The sequence below is a fragment of the Oryctolagus cuniculus genome, chromosome 5, assembly GCF_964237555.1.
Source record: "Oryctolagus cuniculus chromosome 5, mOryCun1.1, whole genome shotgun sequence".
In the NCBI taxonomy this organism is placed as follows: Eukaryota; Metazoa; Chordata; class Mammalia; order Lagomorpha; family Leporidae; genus Oryctolagus; species Oryctolagus cuniculus.
Genome location: NC_091436.1, coordinates 128600270 through 128620483, shown reverse-complemented (window position 1 = coordinate 128620483; position 20214 = coordinate 128600270). Strand labels below are relative to the sequence as shown.

At 54.9% G+C, this 20214-nt stretch overlaps 1 protein-coding gene across 2 annotated transcripts; it reads right to left on the bottom strand.

Annotated features, from left to right (window-relative positions):
- Positions 1-2969: 2969 nt before the first annotated feature.
- On the bottom strand, positions 2970-18921 carry TREM2 (triggering receptor expressed on myeloid cells 2). 2 transcript variants are annotated; one of them, XM_070074680.1, is made up of 5 exons: positions 18901-18921; positions 7588-7687; positions 5851-6201; positions 3344-3537; positions 2970-3246 (listed from the first exon to the last, which is right to left on the bottom strand). In XM_070074680.1, the coding sequence occupies exons 2-4, from the start codon at positions 7625-7627 to the stop codon at positions 3347-3349; spliced, it is 582 nt and encodes a 193-aa protein (XP_069930781.1). In that variant the 5' UTR covers positions 7628-7687; positions 18901-18921; the 3' UTR covers positions 2970-3246; positions 3344-3346. The 2 variants fall into 2 exon arrangements, with proteins under 2 accessions (XP_069930781.1, XP_008261128.4); XM_008262906.4 differs by lacking the exon at positions 18901-18921 and adding an exon at positions 4539-4629.
- Between the last annotated feature and the right edge of the window lie 1293 nt (positions 18922-20214).

The following is a 20214-nucleotide window of genomic DNA, read 5'->3' as shown; positions in this document are numbered from 1 at the left end:
GCTTAACCCACTGCACCTCCAAGGCAGCCCCGTTCCCCACTGTTCTTCTGCAACTCCTTAATTGGTTGGATACCGAATCTTCAGTATTGAGCTCATCTTCACACCTTTTCCCATTTTCCATCTCTCTGTCCATCCTGCTCCGTCTTCTGGGAGACTTCCTCATCTTTTTTTTCTATACCTTTTTTTTTTTATTATTTATTTGACAGAAAGAGTTAGAGAGAGAGAGAGAGAGAGAGAGAGAGAGAGAGAGATGTTCCTTCTGTTGGCTCACTCCCCAAGTGGTCACCACAGCCAGAGCTATGCCAATCCGAAGCCAGGAGCCAGGTGTTTACTCCTGGTCTCCCATGTGGGTGCAGGGGCCCAAGCACTTGGGCCATCCTCCAATGCCTTCCCGGGCCACAGCAGAGAGCTGGACTGGAAGAGGAGCAACTGGGACTAGAACTGGCGCCCATATGTGATGCCGGCACTACAGGTGGAGTAAGCCACGGCGCCGGCCCCCCTTTATTATTCTTGACGTTTTTTATCCTAGAAGATTTTTTGATAGGTGGTAGGCTGATGAAGTGTCCCTGTTGCCCTGGGACTCAGGGGTTGCCTGTGGCGTGGGGCTTTCAGGGTCAGAGTCGGGGGAGTCCTGAGCAAACCACTCCTTTGGCCTGCCCTGCCAATAGGCAGCAGGCTTTCTTTAAGTTCCTTATAAGAAAGTTCTTTCAATTTTTTAAAAAAGATTTATTTACTTGAAAGGCAGAGTTACAGAGAGAGAGAGAGAGAGAGAGAGAGCTTCCATCCGCTGCTTCTCTCCCCAAATGGCCGCAACAGCCGGAGCTGGGCAGATCTGAAGCAGGAGCCAGAACATTCATCCGGGTCTCCCATGTTGGTTCGGAGGCCCAAGCACTTGGGCCATCTTCCACTGTTTTCCCAGGCACATTAGCAGGGAGCTGGATCAGCAGTGGAGCAGCCAAGTGTCAGCAGGCGCCCATTATGGCACGCCCGGCACTTGAGCCACCACCTGCTGCCTCCCAAGGCACCCGTTAGCAGGAATGCCGGATCAGAGGTGGAGGCAGGACTCGAACCCAGGCACTCCAGTTCTGGGGCTGGGCATCCCGAGCAGCATATTAACTGTAGCGCCAAATGCTGTCTCAAATGTTATGCTTTTAACTTCTCAAGGGCCCTGTGGAGTATGGCGGAGGAACTGACTGGTTAGTTGATTTTTCCAAGTGAGCACCCAGAGCTTGAAGCCACTGCTTAAGATGTCTTCCTAGGAGACGGAGTGGCAGTGCGTCTAATTGTCTAACCCTCCGTCAGCCCAGTGAGCTTCCAAGACAGTCCTAGGCAAGGCAGCCCGTTAGTGATTCCGACCCAGAGGTGGATGTATCTGGCTTTGCAGGGCAGGAAAGAGAAAAAGCCACGCTCCCGAGAGAAGAGCCCAATCCTGGGCTGGGGCTGACAGCAGCCACCATGCCAGCCAAGCCAGGGAGCTGGCCTTGTCCCTTGGCGTTGGCGCCCACCATGGCACTGGCAGAGAGGACTCAGTTCCGGCTCAGCACCATCTTGGCACATGGCCTTTGCCTTGGATGTGCGGGAAGGGAGCCACTGCCCTGGGTCACAGTGGTGAAGCTTGATGTGCAGCGGTCAGGGAGGCCCAAGGAACACAGACTGGACCAGGGCTCCGGTGCAGCCTACAGGGCTGGGACGTGGCTGGGACCAGGGGATGTGTTGAACTGAGGTCTTACCTCCTCCAGGCTTGCCTCCCCCTCTCCTTCAAGTGTTCTCACCACCCTGTTTAAAACAGCGCCATCCCCAGGGGCCGGTGTGTGGTACTGTGGGTTATAGCCCCAGCCTGCAGCTCTGGCGTCCCATATGGATGCCGGTTCCAGTCTCAGCTGCTCCACTTCCCATCCATCTCTCTGCTATGCCCTGGGAAAGCAGTAGAAGATGGCCCAAGTCCTTGGGTCCCTGCACCCATGTGGGAGACCTAGAAGAAGCTCCTGGCTCCTAGCTTTGGATCGGTTCAGCTCTGGCCATTGTGGCTATTTGGGGGATGAACCAGTGGATGCAAGATCTCTCTCTCTCTCTCTCTCTCTCTCTCTCCCCCCGCCCCGTAACTCTATCTTTCAAATAAAAAAAAAGATAGCGCCACCCCCAAGCCTGCTGCTCCTAACCCTCACAGCTCACAGCTTGGCTCCACTTGATTGTTTTCCTAACCCAGTATCAGCCCTACCTGTGGGCTGTGCTCACTGTCTGCCGCCCTTCCCTATAACACGAACCCCGTGGGGCAGAGCCTTGACCTCTGGGCTCACTGTCATGTCTCCTGTGCCCACGTGAGTAGCTGGCACGGGTTAGATGCTCCGAGGTAACCCTGAGTAAATGCATATGAACAGGTGCCTGAGACTGAAGTCCAGGGGACGGCACCTTGAATGCGCAGTGAAATTTGGGTTGATTTCAGTGGGCATTGTGAAATCATTGGCTCAGTCTCTCCCTCTTTGAGCCCCAGTTTCCATTCCATACACTGTCAGATCGCGCCGCACTCTGTGACTCAGGCGTGTGTCACTTCTCTGGAGAGGAAGCCGCGTGGTGACACCAGAGTTCTCAGGAGGTGTGTGGATGCTGGGGGCTGGAGGTGGAGGGATCCCTCCCGCGGCAGGGAGACCAGAGACGGCCCAAGGGACGCTGATGGAGAGAGAGTGTATGGAGGGTATGTCGGGGAGGAGGGGGACTGGCTGCTGGAGACAGAGAGGAGGCAGGGCTGGGTGAGCAGATCTAAGGAAGGCAGGAGACAGGATATTGGTGCCTCTGAGAACGGAGGGATGTGGTATCCTGGAACCCCGGGCCCCAAGCAATGAGATCTGCCCTAGCATCCTCATCTGAATTCCTGTCCCCCCCCCCAGAGCAAAGGAGAAGGCCTTCCTGAAACACCCCACCCCCGACCCCAGCCTCCCACCAGCCCTCCAGTGACGACCCACAGTCTGGAGTGTGTTTGTGAGAGTGTTTAATGCCCGGAGCGCAGACACCCAGACAGCCAGCCTGCCCCCGCCATACACACACACACACACACACACACACACACACACACACGTCCTTGCTGCCAGGCCCAGGGGAGCAGGGTGCAAGCAGAGTGGCCTCGTGCCAGAGCAGGGCCAGGCGGCATGGTGGCTGAGGGCTGAGTGTGCAGGCTGGGTGGTCCCTGGCTGGACTATGGCAGGCTCCTCCTCCTGTCTGGGGTCCTCTTCTCTCAGAGGTCCCTCAGCCCTGCGAGAGAAACACTGCGCTCTCAGCCGCTCCCCTCCCTCCCCTCCCCACCGCCCCCCTCCCTCCCCTCCCACCCACATGCTCTCCTCGAGCTCACCTGTCATGGTCTGAAGCTGGTGCCCTGCGTGGTGGCCGCAGTCCAGCCCGCTGGCCACAGGAGTCCGCAGCTTCCACCCACGCCAGGCTGCAGCCCAGAGGGCACTGGCCACCAGAAGCTTGCCAAGGAAGGTGCAGGCCAGCAGGAGAAGGATGGAGGCAGGTGGGAAAGAGGGCTCTCCTTCTGATGGGCTCCTTGGAGAGACGAGAAGGGCGCATGGGAGCCCCAGGGGACCTGCACAGGGCAATGTGCCCTCGGGGGAGGAGCGGAGGGAAACTGCCAGCTTCCGGGGGCTCAGGCGACCTCCCTGCCCTGCAGGCAGGAGACCTGGGCGCCGGGCACGGTCTGCCTTTAACCTGCTGTGCACCTCAACACAGCTCATGCCTTCCCTTCCTGAGCCGGTCATGATGGTGTGCTATGGGGCGTGTGAGTGTGCGTGAGTGAGTTTATTGGAGTGTGTATCCGTGCGCGTGTATGTATGTGTGTGTCTGAGTGTGAGTGTACATGTGTATGTGTGTGCATGTGTGTCTGAGTGTGTATACATGTGTGTGTTTGAGTGTACAGGTGTATGTGTGTAGGTGTATATGTGTGTGTATATGTGAGAGTGTGTATGTGTGTGCATGTGTGTCTGAGTGTGAGTGTACAGGTGTATGCATGTAGGTGTATACGTGTGTGTGTGTATATGTGTGTATGTATCCGTGTGTGCGTGTGTATGCATGTGTGTCTAAGTGTGAGTGTACGTGTGTGTGAGTCTAGGTGTGTGTATGCGTGTGAGAGTGTGTGTATCTGTGTAAGTGTGTGTATGAGTATGCGTGTGCATGTGCACTCAGTGGTTATATTAACAATGTTCAAACACCAATACTCCGACACGGGCTAGTCAGAAAGGGTTAAGACCAGGGCCCTGGGAGTCCCACTTCCAGACTGGAAGATGCAAACTCATTGCTGCTGATCCGTGGGGATGTCTGGGGGCTGCCAGGGAGGGGCAGGGGGCCACATTCAGGGGTCCCGGGGCAGCAGCTCATGACAAACTGTCACGGGGAGCATCTCAATGTCTCAACAGGGGCACAGTCCAGGCACCCATACTGGCCCGCAGTGGGGAGCTTTAGGCAAGACCACACCCAGGCCCTTTCACGGTCTGCACACCGCCCTTCCCCACCCCCGCGCCAGGGTGGGCTGTGCCGGGCGGAGTCTGCACCTGGAGCTGCTGCGCTCTACTGGGGGATCCTCGAAGCTCCCAGACTCCTCGGGCACCCAGAAGTCTCCGGCGTGCTCATGCTCCAGGGGCTCTGCAGGAGGCAGAAGCAGAGCTTGGCAGAGAGAACCCCTGTGGGTGGGGTGAGGCCCTCTGGGCTCCGACCTGGTGGGCGTCCCTGTGCCTAACCTCTCTGAGCCCCCACTCCCTCTTGCACAAAGCCGGCGATCAGCAGCGCCTCCTAATTACTGGGCGGGGGGAGGGGAGAAGATTCAGTAGAGTGCCCGGCAGCTCAGCGGAGCTCAGAGACCCGGCTGCCACCCTGCAGCACACAGGCTCGGAGGAGAGCAGGTGCAGCCACGCATACCCTATGGACTGAGCTGCGGGTTAGGGCGACCGTGGGATTCTTCTCTGCACCATCTCGGGGGACAGCTGAGCCTCGGCCCCTTCTGAGGCAGAACTCGGGTCTCTGCCTTGTGCCCTGCTTAGAAAAGCGGTGGAGGGGATTCGGGTGGGGGCTGGCGGTCTCCCTGTCCCCCGCGCCTCAGGCAGAGCTCCCCGCTGCCCCAGCTTCCATGATGGAGGGCCATCCAGGGGCGGAGGGTGGGCAGAGGCGACAGTCGGCACAGGGGGCTGGAACTCCCGTGTGGCTCTCCTCCAGGACACATCTGGGTCCTGGAGGCTCAGGTCCCCGGGCAAAACTCAGGGCCGGGAGGCAGGGGCCGGGGTGGCGCGGAACGTTTGTTGGTGGGTCTGTCGCTTATTTGGCCAGGGGAAAAACCATCTCTACTCCTGAAGGGTGTACTTCAAAAAGTTCTTGAGATTAAAAGACAAATTTATTTTGGTGAAAAGAAATGGAAACCCATGCATATGAACAAAAGTTCATGAAATGCACATGTTATGGAAAAAAAACTATGCATGGAGTTCAAAAATGTGTGCTCTCATATAAACGCATCTTTTCATTCAGGTTTCCACAATGTTTTGAAGTCCCCTGTGCAAGCAACATGATGACACTGTTTGAGGAAGTGGGGCCAAGGCTCTGACAGTGCCTTAGAGCAAATTAGACAAAGTTGCCCTTCCTGCAGGCGACGACGCCCTGAGCCAGGGAGCATGGCCAGGCAAAAGGAGCTGGGACTGGATTTTGGCTTCCTTGGGCAGTGAGCAACCTGAACAACCATCCTTGGTGGCCCTGGATGGGGGCAATGAGACCTACACTGTAGCTGTTCCCGGGATCCCTTAGAGCCCAGAGGGCGGTCTCTCGCAGACACGCACACCACAAGGAGCAGGCCAGAGGTGTGGTCAGCCACCCACTCACCCGTGAGCACCTCCACCAGGATCTTCTGGAGGGTGCTGGCCTCTCTGCCTTGGAGACTCTGGCACTGGTAGACGCCGGCGTCTTGGGCTTGCAGGTCGCGCAGTGTGACGGTGAGGGTGCCCCCCAGGGCGTCATCGGTGATGGCTGTGCTGCCGTTCCGCCTCTTCAGGAAGGACAGCAGCCACCAGTTGTGTGTGCTGACCACCCGCTGGCACGGGCCCTCCTCGCCCAGCTGGCGGCACCAGGCCTTGCGCCTCCCCCAGTGTGTCGCGGAGTCGTAGGGGCAGGACACGCGCAGGGACTGGCCCGCCACGCCCTGGAACACGGTGGTGTTGTAGGCACGGGACAGCTCTGGGGAGGAGGCAGTCATTAGGGTCACCAAATACCCAGCCACCGAGCGCCTGCTCAGTGCTGCTTACATCCACAGGCAGAAATCCCTCCCTTAGGGAACTTGGCTATGGGAAGACGGCAGAGCCCTGGCGCGCGCGCGCGCGTGCGTGTGTGTGTGTGTGTGTGTGTGTGTGAATCTGGGAATAGCAATGCAGGCTTCCGAGTCTTGCTTTCTCCCAAATTGGGCATGTTGGGCGTCTTTGGAGAGATAACCACTCCTCTCTGGGCCTATTTCTGATGACGCTTGGTAGTCAAGGCCCCTCACCTGCCTCCCATCCAGGGCCTCTCCTTGCCCTCTTCACTGCAAAAGATGGCTCCGCAGGGGGCCGGGCTGGGCCCCCTCCAGCAGGGCACACTTGTCCGCCACCACCCACGCCGGCACAGACCCCACATTCTCCTCCTTCCTGGCCTTTTTCGGCTCCCAGCTTCCCTATTTCTGCGGCCTTGTTCCCCTTTCAGGAAGGACTCGTCTCGGGGCTATTTTGGGGGAAACACGAGGCTGCTATTTGGAGCTCTTCCTGGGGTGGGGGCACCAAGACATTTCCGGGTCTGGGCCACAGGGGAGCCCCCCGGAACCGCATCTTCACCGCCTCCTCTCATTCCTCCCGGATCCCCCAACTCTAACCATCACCAGGGCAGAGCCAGGAGAGAGGGGCCAAGGGAGCGGGGGGGCTGCTGTATGGACCTGCAGAGACTCGGTAGGCAGCGTCCCCTGCACGTGTCGCCCGGCCCATCCCTCTGTCCCCTCTGCAGGCTGCAGGCACAGGAGTCCGTGGGCACCGTCTCTGCCCTTGCCCTGCGTGCCCAGGAGTGTGAGGGGTGCCTTCCCACAGTGGGAAGAGGCGGTGGTGTGCAGGGATTTGGGCTGTCCATCCCCAAAATACAGTGACGGGGCCTCCAGCCCCTCCCTTCCCATCGAGAGCTGGGGACGGGACCTTCTGAGCATGGGGGCCTCTCTAAGATGTGGCTCACGGGTCCTGGGGGGCTGCTCCTTCCCTCCCCTGCCACCTGCTGCCCCCCTGGGCTGGGTTAGGCTTAAGGAGCTCATGATGTTAACTTAAGGGCTGTTACCAGCACCCCAAAACTTCCTCTGATGGCCGGCTCCTTCCCTCCCTGTGTGGCCAGTCTGTGACCTCGCACTGGCCACGCATGAGGGTCTGACACACGTGAGGTCTGTCGCTGGGAAGGGAGGGAGGCAGGTGAGGGTGGGGTGGATAGGAGCACAGGGTACAGGCGCTGGGGCAGGCTGAGGAGTCCGGTCCCTCCATGGTTCTGCCCGGTGCCCACCCCGCCCCCAAGCGCAGCTCAAAGAAGGAGAAGGAAAGGGCAGGAGGGCGGGCATCGTACCTGTGATGGACAGCAGGAGCAGCAGCCGCAGAGTCTCCATGCCCTCCCAGCCCAGGGCAGCTGCAGGGTGCCTGCTGCAGAAGCTGATCCTCCCTTCGCACTCCTCCCTTCGCACTGCAGGAGAGAGGGGTCAGGCGCTGGCTGCCCGCAGGAACTGGGCTCCGGGGGGTTGAGCAATAGTCGGGAGCAGGGTCTGGCTTCATGATTCAGAGGGGAGGGTGGGGGGAGGGGAGAGGAGGAGCCGCTGTTGCAGCCCCAGCAGAAGGAGGCCAGACTTCTTGGGCTTCTTTCTTTGTTTCCTGTGTATGTAACCATCGTTCGTACCCCTCTGTGACTCAGTCCCCAGATGTGTCGAATGGGAATAGCAACAGTGCATAGGGTTGCCAGACACAAGGATAGCCACAGGTGAAGTGCTACGGAGCAGGCCCTGACACAGTAAGCACTCGGCCACGAGCACTTGCTGTAGTTTGGGTAGTAGTGTGAGTGTCCCTGAAGTCCCTTGTGTTAAAGCCGCAATCCCTGAATGGCAATGTGTTAAGGGTAGAAGTTTAATCCAATCACGGTTTCTGACAGTGGGGCCTTCAGAAAGTTTGTTAGGGCGCAGCCCATGACCAAGTCCTGGTGACCTTGTAGGGAGAACCCCATGGCCATGGACCGGCACGTGCCCTCCCTGTCTGCCTTCTGCTTCACTGTGAGAGGTTCCTCCAGGCACAGGCTCTGCCATTGCCATTCCCCAGCCTCACCACACGGCCGAAGCCAAGGCACCCACCTGTTCATGCACGGACCCTCCCAAACCAGGAGTCACCGTGCAGCTCCTGCCTCCGCCAGTGCCCCATCCTAGGCACTTGTAGTCACAGGAAGCTGCTGGACTCACCAGCCAGCAGGGGAAAGTGATGGGGCTGTCCGGGAAAGGGAGGATTTTCTCCCCCAGCTGGTGTGTCCTGCCCGAGCTGAGCCTCCTGGGAACAGCTGCCTAGCTCACCTGACTTTCATCCTCTCTCTCTCTCTCTCTCTCTCTCTCTCTCTAATTCTGACTTTCAAATAAAAATAATTCTGACTTGAACTGAGAATCAGTTTTCAGCATTTAAAAAAATCGTATTTTTTAATTTTTATTTTTTGACAGGCAGAGTGGACAGTGAGAGAGAGAGACAGAGAGAAAGGTCTTCCTTTGCCGTTGGTTCACCCTCCAATGGCCGCCACGGCCGGTGCGCTGCGGCTGGCGCACCGCGCTGATCCGAAGCCAGGAGCCAGGTGCTTATCCTGATCTCCCATGGGGTGCAGGGCCCAAGTACTTGGGCCATCCTCCACTGCACTCCCTGGCCACAGCAGAGAGCTGGCCTGGAAGAGGGGCAACCGGGACAGAATCCGGTGCCCCGACTGGGACTAGAACCCGGTGTGCCGGCGCCACAAGGCGGAGGATTAGCCTATTGAGCCACGGCGCCGGCCAAAAAATCATATATTTTTAAAATATTTATTCACTTATTTGAAAGGAAAAGCTAGAGCGAGAGAAGGAGAGACAGAGGTCTTCCAACCACTGGTTCACTCCCCGAATGGCCATAATGGTCAAGGCTGGGCCAAACCAAATCCAGGAGCCAGGAATTTCCTCTGGGTCTCCCACGTGGGTGCAGGGGCCCAAGTACTTGGGCCATCTGCTGCTGCTTTCCCAGGTGCATTAGCAGGGAGGCAGATGGGAAGTGGAGCAGCTGGGACTTGAACTGGTGTTCATATGGGATGCTGGCACTGCAGACAGCAGCTTTACCAGCTACACAGCGCCAGCCCCAGGCATTCATATTTTGTTTTCATTTCTTTTGGATAAATTCCTAGGAGTGCTGCATCACAGGGAAGGTGTATGGGTTTGTTTTTTGAGAGGCAGAGAGGCAGGAAGACAGAGCTCCCATCTGCTGGTTTACTTCCCAAGTGTCCACAAAACCAATACTGTTCAAGTCCCCGCTGCTCCACTTCCGATCCAGCTCCCTGCTAACTGCCTGGGAAAGCAGTGCAAAATGGCCCAAGTCCTTCGGCCCCTGACCCACGGAGGAGACCTGGAAGAAGCTCCAGCCGATACTGGGCCAGGTGAAAGTCGGGAACCAGGAACTCAATCCGAGTCTCCCACATGGGTGAACTCGATGACCTGAATCATCACTGCTACCTCCCAGGGTCTGCATTAGCAGGAAGCTGGAATCAGGAGTCAGAGCCAGTGGCCCAAGCACTCGGATCTTCTACTGCTTTCCCAGGCGCATTAGCAGGGAGCTGGATCAGAAGTGGTTCAATCTGAAGGAAAACAGACAACTTCACAAGTCTTCCAAGCCCTCATGAGCACACTTGAGCTCTCCATTTATTCCATGGCTTCGCTCATCAATATTTTCTGGTTTTCAGCATATAAATCTTGCATATAGTTTGTTAAAATTCTGCCTATTTTATAATTTTTGGCACTGGTATAAATGGTGCAAGTTTTCTGTGTCTTTGGCTGAAGCAGAATTCAGGAGTTTCTGGATCTTGATCTTTAGGGCTCATTTATGTTTCACACTGGCTCCTTCTCCCCTGCCCCTACTACCCTAGAAGAAGTCTTTAAACCCCATAGAAAGGGCAGACACTGCTCACAGCACATGCGCATCACAGGCTCTCTTCTTTTAGCTTGTGCTAACCCCCTGGTCCTCACATCAGAGCACAGGAACATTCCTGTACCACCCCAGACCCAAACCCAAGGTCTCAGCCAGAGTCCAGCAGGCCCTCCCACTTGGAACCAGAGATCTCTTCCCTCCATTGTTACATCTGAGCTTGTTCAAGTTCACTGGCACTTGCATTCATTTCATTCAGCTGCAGGCACAGGCCAGCCACGGTGCTGGAGAACGTGGGTCTCGTGGAGCCCTGGTGTTCCTGGGTATGATGGGGACAGTTGCTAGGGAAAGCAGCCCCAGAACCAGGAGCATGGCTGGACACACTGCATACTCCTGGGGTCTAACTTAGGCTGAGACTTCATAGCAGGTGGGCAACCATTTATAGAACCCCATATAGCACCTCTTCCGAGTCATCGCCCTCCTCAGACACACACTTCCACTCCCCTTTCCTTCCTCCCTGGAGCCAGTCAAGACCTTCAGATATGGGTGTTCTCCCTGTTTTTCAGATCCGTCCTTATCCTCCCATCACCACACTAGCCAACCTGAGCGACCAGAGAGGCACCTGTCAGCACCTTGGCCAGCACCAACACCTGTGCGCCACTAGGGGGAGACTTGAACAGCTGGCATGGGAACAGCCTGTCCTGGTTAGAACAACTCAAGCTGTTGGACAACCATCGGCCCAACCTGGGAAGGCCCCTGCCCAGCCCCACCTGAGAAGTGGGCTGGAGTGGGTGGTTGGCAGTGTTTCCCCACCCTGTGCTGGGGCTAGCAACCACGAGCATCAGATCCCACACTGCCCATTCACTGACGAACAGCCACCTGAGACTTCGCTTCCCCAAGTCAATCTTGGATCCTGTCTTGCTTCTAACTTCCTGGACCCGAACCTTAGCCTTCAGGTCCCGACCTCCTCTTTTCCAACTCTGATCCTTTGACCCTGTGCTCAATCCTGTCTTTATTGTGTGCCAGCCACGTGACCCTGGGCAAGTCTGTTAACTCTGAGCCTGGCCTCACCATCTGGGTATTCAAAGCTTGGCATACTGTCAAGTCCACACCCAAGTAGCTGCTGAGACTTCCCTCCCTCCACAATGTATTTATCTACAAAGTCTGTCTTTCTTGCTTTTGCCCACCTCCACCCCAGGAGTCCACTTTCCTCTTCCAAGGTGACTTCTATCTCTGCGCCCTGATGATCCCCTGCTTCCTCACCCATATCCTCTCTTCCCGGGTCTTTGATTTCTCTCTTGCTACCTCCAGGCCCTACACTTTCCCCCCATCTTCACGGGGGCACTGTCGCTTCTGTCCTGGGAAACCCTACACGTACCTCTGCCTCCCCTTGGCATCCAGCCCTTTATGTCTGCTCACAGGAGTCTCTGAGCCCACCCTCTTCACTCTCCATCCACATGCCACTTCATTTTTGTAAGCATGTTTTCATCACGGAGAATTTAAAGTATATACCAAAGTAGACAGGCTGGCATAATAGACCCCACCAATCTATCTCTCATCATTGATCATTTATCAGCTTCCGGATAATTTTACTTAGTCCACTTCCCTTTCTCACTTAATATTTTGAAGTAGATCTTCTATTATGTCATCCATAACTATTGCCACTGAAGCAAATCTTTATTAAAATAAAATCTAGGCCAGCACCACGGCTCAATAGGGTAATCCTCCGCCTTGCGGCACCGGCACACCGGGTTCTAGTCCTGGTTGGGGCGCCGGAGTCTGTCCCAGTTGCTCCTCTTCCAGGCCAGCTCTCTGCTGTGGCCAGGGAGTGCAGTGGAGGATGGCCCAAGTGCTTGGGCCCAGCACCCCATGGGAGACCAGGAGAAGCACCTGGCTCCTGGCTTCAGATCAGCGCGGTGCGCCGGCCGCAATGGCCATTGGAGGGTGAACCAACGGCAAAGGAAGACCTTTCTCTCTGTCTCTCTCTCTCTCACTGTCCACTCTGCCTGTCAAAAAATAAATAAATAAAAGCTAAAGAATTTTCAACTGTTTCAATAACGTCATAGGTGTATTTGTAGGTTTTGAAAAATCTGGATCCAAGTAAGTCTACAGATTATGGTTGGTTGCTGTCTTTAATGTCTATTGTGTTCTGCAGTTTCACCCTCCATATTTTTCTTCCCTTGAATTTATTTTTTGAATTTCCTAACACTGTGGAGTCTGCTGATTCATTCCCACAGCATTGCTCAATTTTCTCCCCTTTCCTCTGCTAACCATAGAGGCGCTTCAGGTCCGATTTGATTGGCATCACTTCATAGGCAATGGTGTGTTCTGATGTCATCTGAGGCCCTGATGTCATCGCGGAACCAGCTCAAAGGGTTCCTGCTCCATGGGTCACAGGTGGAGGGGGCTTGCCCAGCCAAGAAAGACCAGCTTGGGTGTCGCTCCCCCTCTTCGTGGAGGAACGACACAGGACCCTGCGCTGTTCTTTCGTCTGCTCGGCCCTCCCCGGGTTTGCTGCTGGTTCTTCCCGGGTTGGCTACTATCCCTTCCACCTCCGTGGAAGGGCAGTTCCCCCTGGCCACATTCCCCACTTCCGCAGGGGAGCGGCACACCGCCGGCTGGCTCTCTCGGGGGCTGCACAGGTTTCCTTAGATGTTCCCCTTAGATGTTCCCCATAGATGTTCCCGGTGCATGCCGTCTCTCTCCTCCTTTATAGTCCTCCTCCGCCAATCCTAACTCGGCTGCCCACACGCCGAGTACGCTGCTCTCCAATCAGGAGCAAGTCCTACAGTTTATTGGTTGAACTGGAGGCAGCTGTGTAAAAGCTGTTTACTTCTCTCCCAGCGCCATATTGTGGGAGAGCAGATGCATAGAATAAGTCTTAATTCCAGTAACTCAGTCTAGTCCGGATTGCTCCCCACACTTGGGTGCTCTGGAGTCAAATACAACAGAACACAAACTGCAAGTCGCTCAATCCGGGCATACTCAGAGGAGGAAGCCTTTACCCAATGTCTCCTCCCTGCGGGACCAAGGAGGCCAGCTCCGTGCGGCAGCCCCGACAATGAACCCTTTTGGAAGAGGGGGTCCTTTGACCAAGAAGATGTGGTACTGAAGCCCCAGGCGGAGCTTATACCACCAGCACTCCAGCATATCAACTTGTCTTCCTAAACCCGGAAAACCCGCCCCATCCCGGATCAGGGGGACAACTGGAGCTCTGCCGCCTGCCCTTGCCTGTCGAGCTGTCCAAAGCTTGCATCGTAGTGTTGGCTCCTACGCACCTCCCACGGCAGGGGTCACGCGGACTTGGAGTTTGGGGGAGGGCTCGTGTTGTTAGCAGCTGTTCCTGCCCATCACCCAGATCCATTCACCCACTAGCCATTGCAAACGTGGTGACCTCTCTTTCTCAGGTTGCTCACGGTACCTCTGTGAGGACCGGCCCTTCGTCCACTGCGTGGCTTGGATAGGAAAAGCGGGAAGAAAGCTTCATTCTTTCTCTCATCAACATGTTTTTAAAACAGCACCTTGCAGGGCTGGTGTTGTGGTGCAGTGGGTTGAGCCGCCTCTTGTGATGCGGGCGTCCCCTGTCACTGGAGCGCTGGTTCCAGTCCCAGCTGCTCTGCTTCTGATCCAGCTCCTTGCCAATGCACCCGGGAAGGTGATGGCCCAAGTGCGGGGGTCCCTGCACCCATGTGAGAGACCCAGATGGAGTTCTGCTCTCCTGAGTTTGGCCTGGCCCAGCACTGACTAGAGCAGCCATTTAGGCAGTGAAGCTATGGATGAACGATCTCTCCCTCTCTCTCTCCCTCTCTCTCAGTAGCTCTCCCTTTCAAATAAATAAACAAAAAAGAAGCACTTCGGTTCATTAGCACTCCTGAATTATGATTAATTTGATTTTAACTGCTAGTGTTAATATAATGACTGATTTCAACATATTTGATGCATTTCAATCCATTGTAGTTGTTGTGAAAGGTTGTCAGCATCAAGACGGAGTCACTTGTGTCAACCCTAACAAACATACAGAAACAAAGCAGAGAGGTTTTGAAGAATGGCAGGGTAGTCTTTTGTGTCACTGTCACAAAAGACTCTGCAGGGCCACAGCAGCACACAGAGGCTGCCATAGCCACACACACACCTTGCTTCTGCCAGGACGTCTGCCCAGCCACTGCCCACTCAACCTTCCACTCCTGTCACTCTCGGCATTAATCATCTTGGCCGAAGACGAGGGCTTCAAAACTGTGACATGTTTGCCTTTAACCCCTTCCCTGCCTCTGCCTCTTCAAGTGAGCCTTTCATTCACTATGCCTGTGTCTTCCTGTGGCAATATTCTTTTTTTTTTTTTTTTTTTTGACAGGCAGAGTGGATAGTGAGAGAGAGAGAGAGAGAGAGACAGAGAGAAAGGTCTTCCTTTGCCGTTGGTTCACCCTCCAATGGCTGCTGCAGCTGGTGTACTGCGCTGATCCAAAGCCAAGAGCCAGGTGCTTCTCCTGGTCTCCCATGCGGGTACGGGGCCCAAGGACTTGGGTCATCCTCCACTGCACTCCTGGGCCACAGCAGAGAGCTGAACTAGAAGAGGGGCAACAGGGACAGAATTCAGCACCCCGACCGGGACTAGAACCCAGTGTGCCGGCGCCACAGGTGGAGGATTAGCCTAGTGAGCTGTGGCGCCGGCCCCTGTGGCAATGTTCTGCAGCTCCTAAATAAAGGTAAGTATGCTCCAGGGCATCTCCCTCCCCCCCACCCTTCTCTCTCTGACTGCGGTCTGGTTTCGTTCAGTTGACATTGTAATCCTGACTACTGTTCAGATCATTCTGTCTTTAGCTAGTGATTAGTGTTTGCATTTGTTGGGCTGATCTGAGTAATCTTAGACACTCTGTTTTTCTTTTTTAAGATTTTATTTATTTATTTGAGAGGTAGAGTTACAGACAAAGAGAAAGAGACAAAGAGAGAGAGGTCTTCCATCTACTGGTTCACTCCCCAAATGGCCGCAATGGCTGGAGCTGCGCCAATCTGAAGCCAGGAGCCAGGAGCTTCTTCTGGGTCTCCCATGTGGGTGCAAGGGCCCAAGGACTTGGGCCATCCTCTACTGCTTTCCCAGGCCACAGAAGAGAGCTGGATCAGAAGTGGAGCAGCCGGGACTCGAACCGGTGCCCGCAAGGAATGCTGGCACCACAGGCCGAGGCCCAACCCTACTATGCCACAGTGCCGACCTCAACAGCTCCTTTTCTGGCAGACACAAGATGTTCAAGGCACACCTTGCACATTTTTTTGTTAGGTCTGGCTTAGTCATTTTTTTGGGTAGCCCTGCATGCTTTTTGATAATCCAGGTATTTCAAGAACACAGTATGGGGCTGGCACTGTGGTTCAGTGGATTAAAGCCCCAGTCTGAAGCACCGGCATCTCATATGGGTGCCAGTTCAAGTCCTGGCTGCTCCTCTTCCAATCCAGCTCTCTGCTACAGCCTGGGAAAGCAGTAGAAGATGGTCCAAGTGCTTGGGCCCCTGTACCCACATGGACGGACCCACAGGATGGACCTGGCTTTGGAACAGCGCAGCTCTGGCCGTTGCGGTCATTTGGAGAGTGAACCAGCAGAATGGAGGACTTCTCTCTGCCTCTGCCTCTCTGTAACTCTGTCTTTCAAATAAATAAAATAATTCTATTAAAAATAAAGACCACAGTAAGCACACCCTAGGCGCCTCTGGCTACTCGGTTAGTCACTCTCTCTGGGTGGCTTTAGCACACAAAGGTATGAAATACGTGTATGTGTACATGTTTTAAAATTCTTCAAGAAGGGCCACCACTGTGGTGCAGCAGGTAAAGGTGTCACCTGCAGTGCTGGCATCCTAAATGGGCACTGGTTCAAGTCCTGGCTGCTTCTCTTCCGATCCAGCTCTCTGCTATGGCCTGGGAAAGCGGTGGAAGATGGCCCAGGTGCTTGGGCCCCTGTACCTGTGTGGGAGACCTGGAAGAAGCTCCTGCCTCCTGACTTCAGATCGGTGAAGTTCCAGCCATTGTGGCCATTTAGGGAGTGACCCAGCAGATGGAAGACCTCTCACTCTGCCTCTGCCTGTCTATAACTCTAACTTTCAAATCAATTTTAAAATATTTTTTTAAAAAAGAGAACCATTATTTCAAAAAAAAAAAGAGTTTATACTGATACTTCCAGTATAAAATCAGGACAATACCTCAAGTGCTATTGCTTAGAGATTAGTTTGGGTCCCCAAAGACCCATGTGTTAGAGGCCTGGTTCTCTAAACTTATGCTGATGGTTAATATGTTAATGCAGATGGCTAATGGGTTACAGGTGGAAACTTGATTCAACAATGCCGGCCACAGGTGGGGTCTGTGGAAGTGATTAGATTGGCTCAGGCTGCTGCAGTGCGACCTGTAATCTAGTCACAGTGAGTGGCCTTATATGGAGGGTGCCCCATGGACACCAGAGAGGAGGGGGCTCCTGGCTCCCAGCTTCCTGCCTCCAGACAGCCAGCTCATGGGGGCCTCCAGAAGTGCACCCACGTAATAGCTTCCTTACAAGTAGCCTTGTCCTGGGTATTTTGTTGATCGTGATGAAAAACGAATACACAGGGGCATTTTCTAGCCTCTTTTATCTCGCATCTGTACCTCCTTTCTCTCACATGGAGAATCTTCGTTCCCAGGGCCCTGAATTGGTAGAATTAGCATGTCACATCATTACTCATTTGCTGTAGCCCACATCAGGATCCCAGAGTCTCAGGGTAGTGATATTAACGCTGTCATCAACGCGATGCTGGCTGGGAACTGTCAGAATTCTTGGCTGCTGCTCTTTTTCTTCTTGTTCCCGTCTGTGTTGAGCCATAAACTGCATACCCAGCTGGGTTCCTGTGTCTCCTCTCTTTCATCCATCCCTTCGATTGAGGGATGCTTTTGTGATACTGTGATACAACCAGAAATACATGTGTGGCCTCTACCGCTGGCTCCTGAGATAGCGTTCTTCACACTCTGGAACAGGGATGCTAAGAGAGGTTTTTGTTGTAATATTTGTTCTTTGATCTCAGTTCCCAACGCCGAGTTCCTGAGAGCATTGTAGTTAACTTCCCAAATGAAGAAGACACCAGACACAGAGCTACTCAACGCACGGGACTCTCCGGGGCTGGACCCTAATGAGGCCACGCTTGGCGAGCTCCCGTGTGGCCCAGAATGGGGCTGGTGGCCAGAGGAGTCAGCCAAGCCCCACAGGACAGACCTCCCGGCCCCACGCCTCCACCTCCCAGAGCAGAGGGGGACTGGAGATGGGAGCAATGATGTCATCGGTCGTGCCCACACGATTAGGCCTCCACAGAAACTGAGAGAGGACAGGGTGCAGGGCGCTTCTAGAATCCTGACCATACGCAGGTGCCCGGGGTGGAGAGAGGCATTCCCGGGAAGAACATGGAAACCGCCAGCCCCTTCCCACGTGCCTGGTCTTGGGCTCTCTTCCATCCGCACCCTCCCCTGCAGAACAAATGGCTCAACCTCACTCTTCCCCTAAGTTCTGTGCAAGCCACTGCAACAAATGAACCAAACCTAAGGAGGAGATCGTGGGAACCTCTCCAGTCGATCAGAATTAAATGTCGCCACCTGAGACTGAGAGACAGGGACTTGACCTGTCGGATCTGAAGCTGTCTCCAGACGGAGAGTGTGACCTTGAATTGTAGGACACCCAGCCAGTGTATGCAGGAGAACTGGTGTGTTTGGGACACACACGCACACACACACACTCATACACACACGCACACACACATGTGTAGCGATCAGAGCAGAAGTGTGTTGAGTGTGAGAGTAGAAGCCACCTGTCTTTGTTTACTATTCATGCTCTATGGTTGCTTCAATGTGTCTGCTCCCCATAACGTCACACACAACTTCCTCCTAGCTGTCACTGCCTGGACATGTCTGCTGCCCTCGACGTCCCTGACCACCACACTGCTTATTCTCCAGGCCTGCTCCCACCCTGACCCATGCTCTGCCCTGCGCACTCCTGCTCTGTCCCTGGGAGACAGATCCCCCACCTCTGACCCCATTGCCCAAGCTCCCCGCCCTCTGCCTGCTGCCCGTCTGGCTGAAGGGAGACTTTGCAGGACTCATGCAGCCGCGAGGAGAAGTAAGTGTTCACCACCTCCTACTTCCTCCGCGCCTTGATGTGGCTCAGACGGCGGTTTCCCTCTGTGACCTCAGCTCTGCTTGGCAGCTCCAGCTCTCATGTGACTGCAGCGAGACAGTTCTCACCCCCTGCCCTTGTTGTCTGTGGATGCGTCTCTATCCCTCGCTGCTTCCCTCAGCTTTGTCCCCTCCTCTGCAAAGAACCGCATTTAAATGACCACCAAATAAACCCTCATCAAATAAAGCTCATCTGTTACTGGAGCTACCCACTTCTTCTTCCTGCTCCTTTCACTGTTTTTTAAAATAAAAGATTTATTTATTTATTTGAAAAGCAGAGTTACGGAGAGGCAGAGGCAGAAAGAGAGAGAGGTCTTCTATCCGCTGGTTCACTCCCCAATTGCCCGCAACTGCTGGAGCTGCGTCAATCCAAAGCCAGGAGCCAGGAGCTTCTTCCAGGTCTCCCACATGGGTGCAGGGACCCAAGCACTTGGGCCATCCTCTGCTGCTTTCCCAGGCCATAGCAGAGAGCTGGACCGGAAGTGGAGCAGCCAGGACTTGAACTGGTGCCCATGCGAGATGCCGGTACTGCAGGCGGCAGCTTTACCCACTACGCCACAGCGCCAGCCCCTCCTTTCACTCTCACCTGAGGAAGAGGAGAATCAGGAACAGCTCTGCCCCAGAGGCACATTCGTTTATTCCACAAGTATTTCCCACAGACAGGTATGTTCCACGCAGCTTGCCGGGTGCCTGCAAGGTGCTGTCTCTTGGCTGCTGAGTGTGGACGTGATGCTGACGTAGTAAAGCCATGTGGCTGGATTCCAGACCAATGCCTCAGATGGGAGGAGTGAAGGGAGGTCCCCACATGAGTCACCAGGGAGGATTCGGCACATGTGGCCAAACCATCTTACCAGAAGGGCACACTTGGGCTTCTGGTCTGCGTGTGAGTTGAGAAGTCAGGATGCCCACCATGGGTGAAAGTGGGGACCCAGGCTTTGAGAGATCTGCCGTGCTGCAGGCACATAACACCATACAAATGACACAGGGCTGTGGGGAGTTGCTAAGGGAATAGTTCCTCCAAGGAGGGGCCGATTTCCACCACTAGCACTAGCCGACCGCACACACGGTGGCGCTGTTTCCCCACAACGCCCTGGTCCGAGGTGACCACAGCCCTGCTCTTGCTGGGAGGCTGCAGATGCAACAAGGAAATATATCCTGAGACCAATGTCTAAACGTCAACTCCAGGCTGCCGCTGCGGCTCACTAGGCTAATCCTCCACCTGTGGCGCCAGTACTCCGGGTTCTAGTTCCAGTTGGGGCGCCGGTTCTGTTCTGGTGGCTCCTCTTCCAGGCCAGCTCTCTGCTGTGGCCTGGGAAGGCAGTGGAGGATGGCCCAAGTGCTTGGGCCCCTGCACCTGCATGGGAGACCAGGAGGAAGCACCTGGCTCCTGGCTTCGGATTGGCGCAGCACCAGCTGTGGTGACCATTTGGGGGGGTGAACCAACGGAAGGAAGACCTTTCTCTCTGTCCCTCTCTCTCACTAACTCTGCCTGTCAAAATAAATAAATAAATAAATAAGAAAAAAAAAAGTCAACTCCAGGTGGCCAGTGTTGTGGTGCAGTAGTTAAGCTACCACTTTCAGTGCCAGCATCCCAAATGGGTGCCAGTTCAAGTCCCAGCTACTCCACTTCCAATCCAACTCCCTGGTAATGGACCTGGGAAAGCAGTGGAAGATGACCCAAGTGCTTGGGCCCCTGCACCCACTTGGAAGACCCAGATGGAGTCCCAAGCTCCTGCCCGAAGCCTGGCCCAGCCTCAGCCATTGTGGCCTTTTGGGAAGTGAATGAACAGTTGGAAGATTCTCTCTACCCCCACCCCCATCTTTCTGTAATTCTGCTTTCAATAAATAAAGGTAAATCTTCAAAAAATTAAATAAACATCAACTCATTTCAAAGGGCTAT

What these genes read in the sequence shown, in the direction of transcription:
- TREM2 (XM_008262906.4), bottom strand. Translation starts at nt 7,627, where the DNA reads ATGGAGACTCTGCGGCTGCTGCTCCTGCTGTCCATCACAG. An exon ending in GCTCCTGCTGTCCATCACAG is followed by an intron (nt 6,202 to 7,587) that starts GTACGATGCCCG and finishes CCTCCTCCCCAG; the next exon opens with AGCTGTCCCGTGCCTACAAC. An exon ending in GTAGAGCGCAGCAGCTCCAG is followed by an intron (nt 3,538 to 4,538) that starts GTGCAGACTCCG and finishes CGTCTCTCCAAG; the next exon opens with GAGCCCATCAGAAGGAGAGC.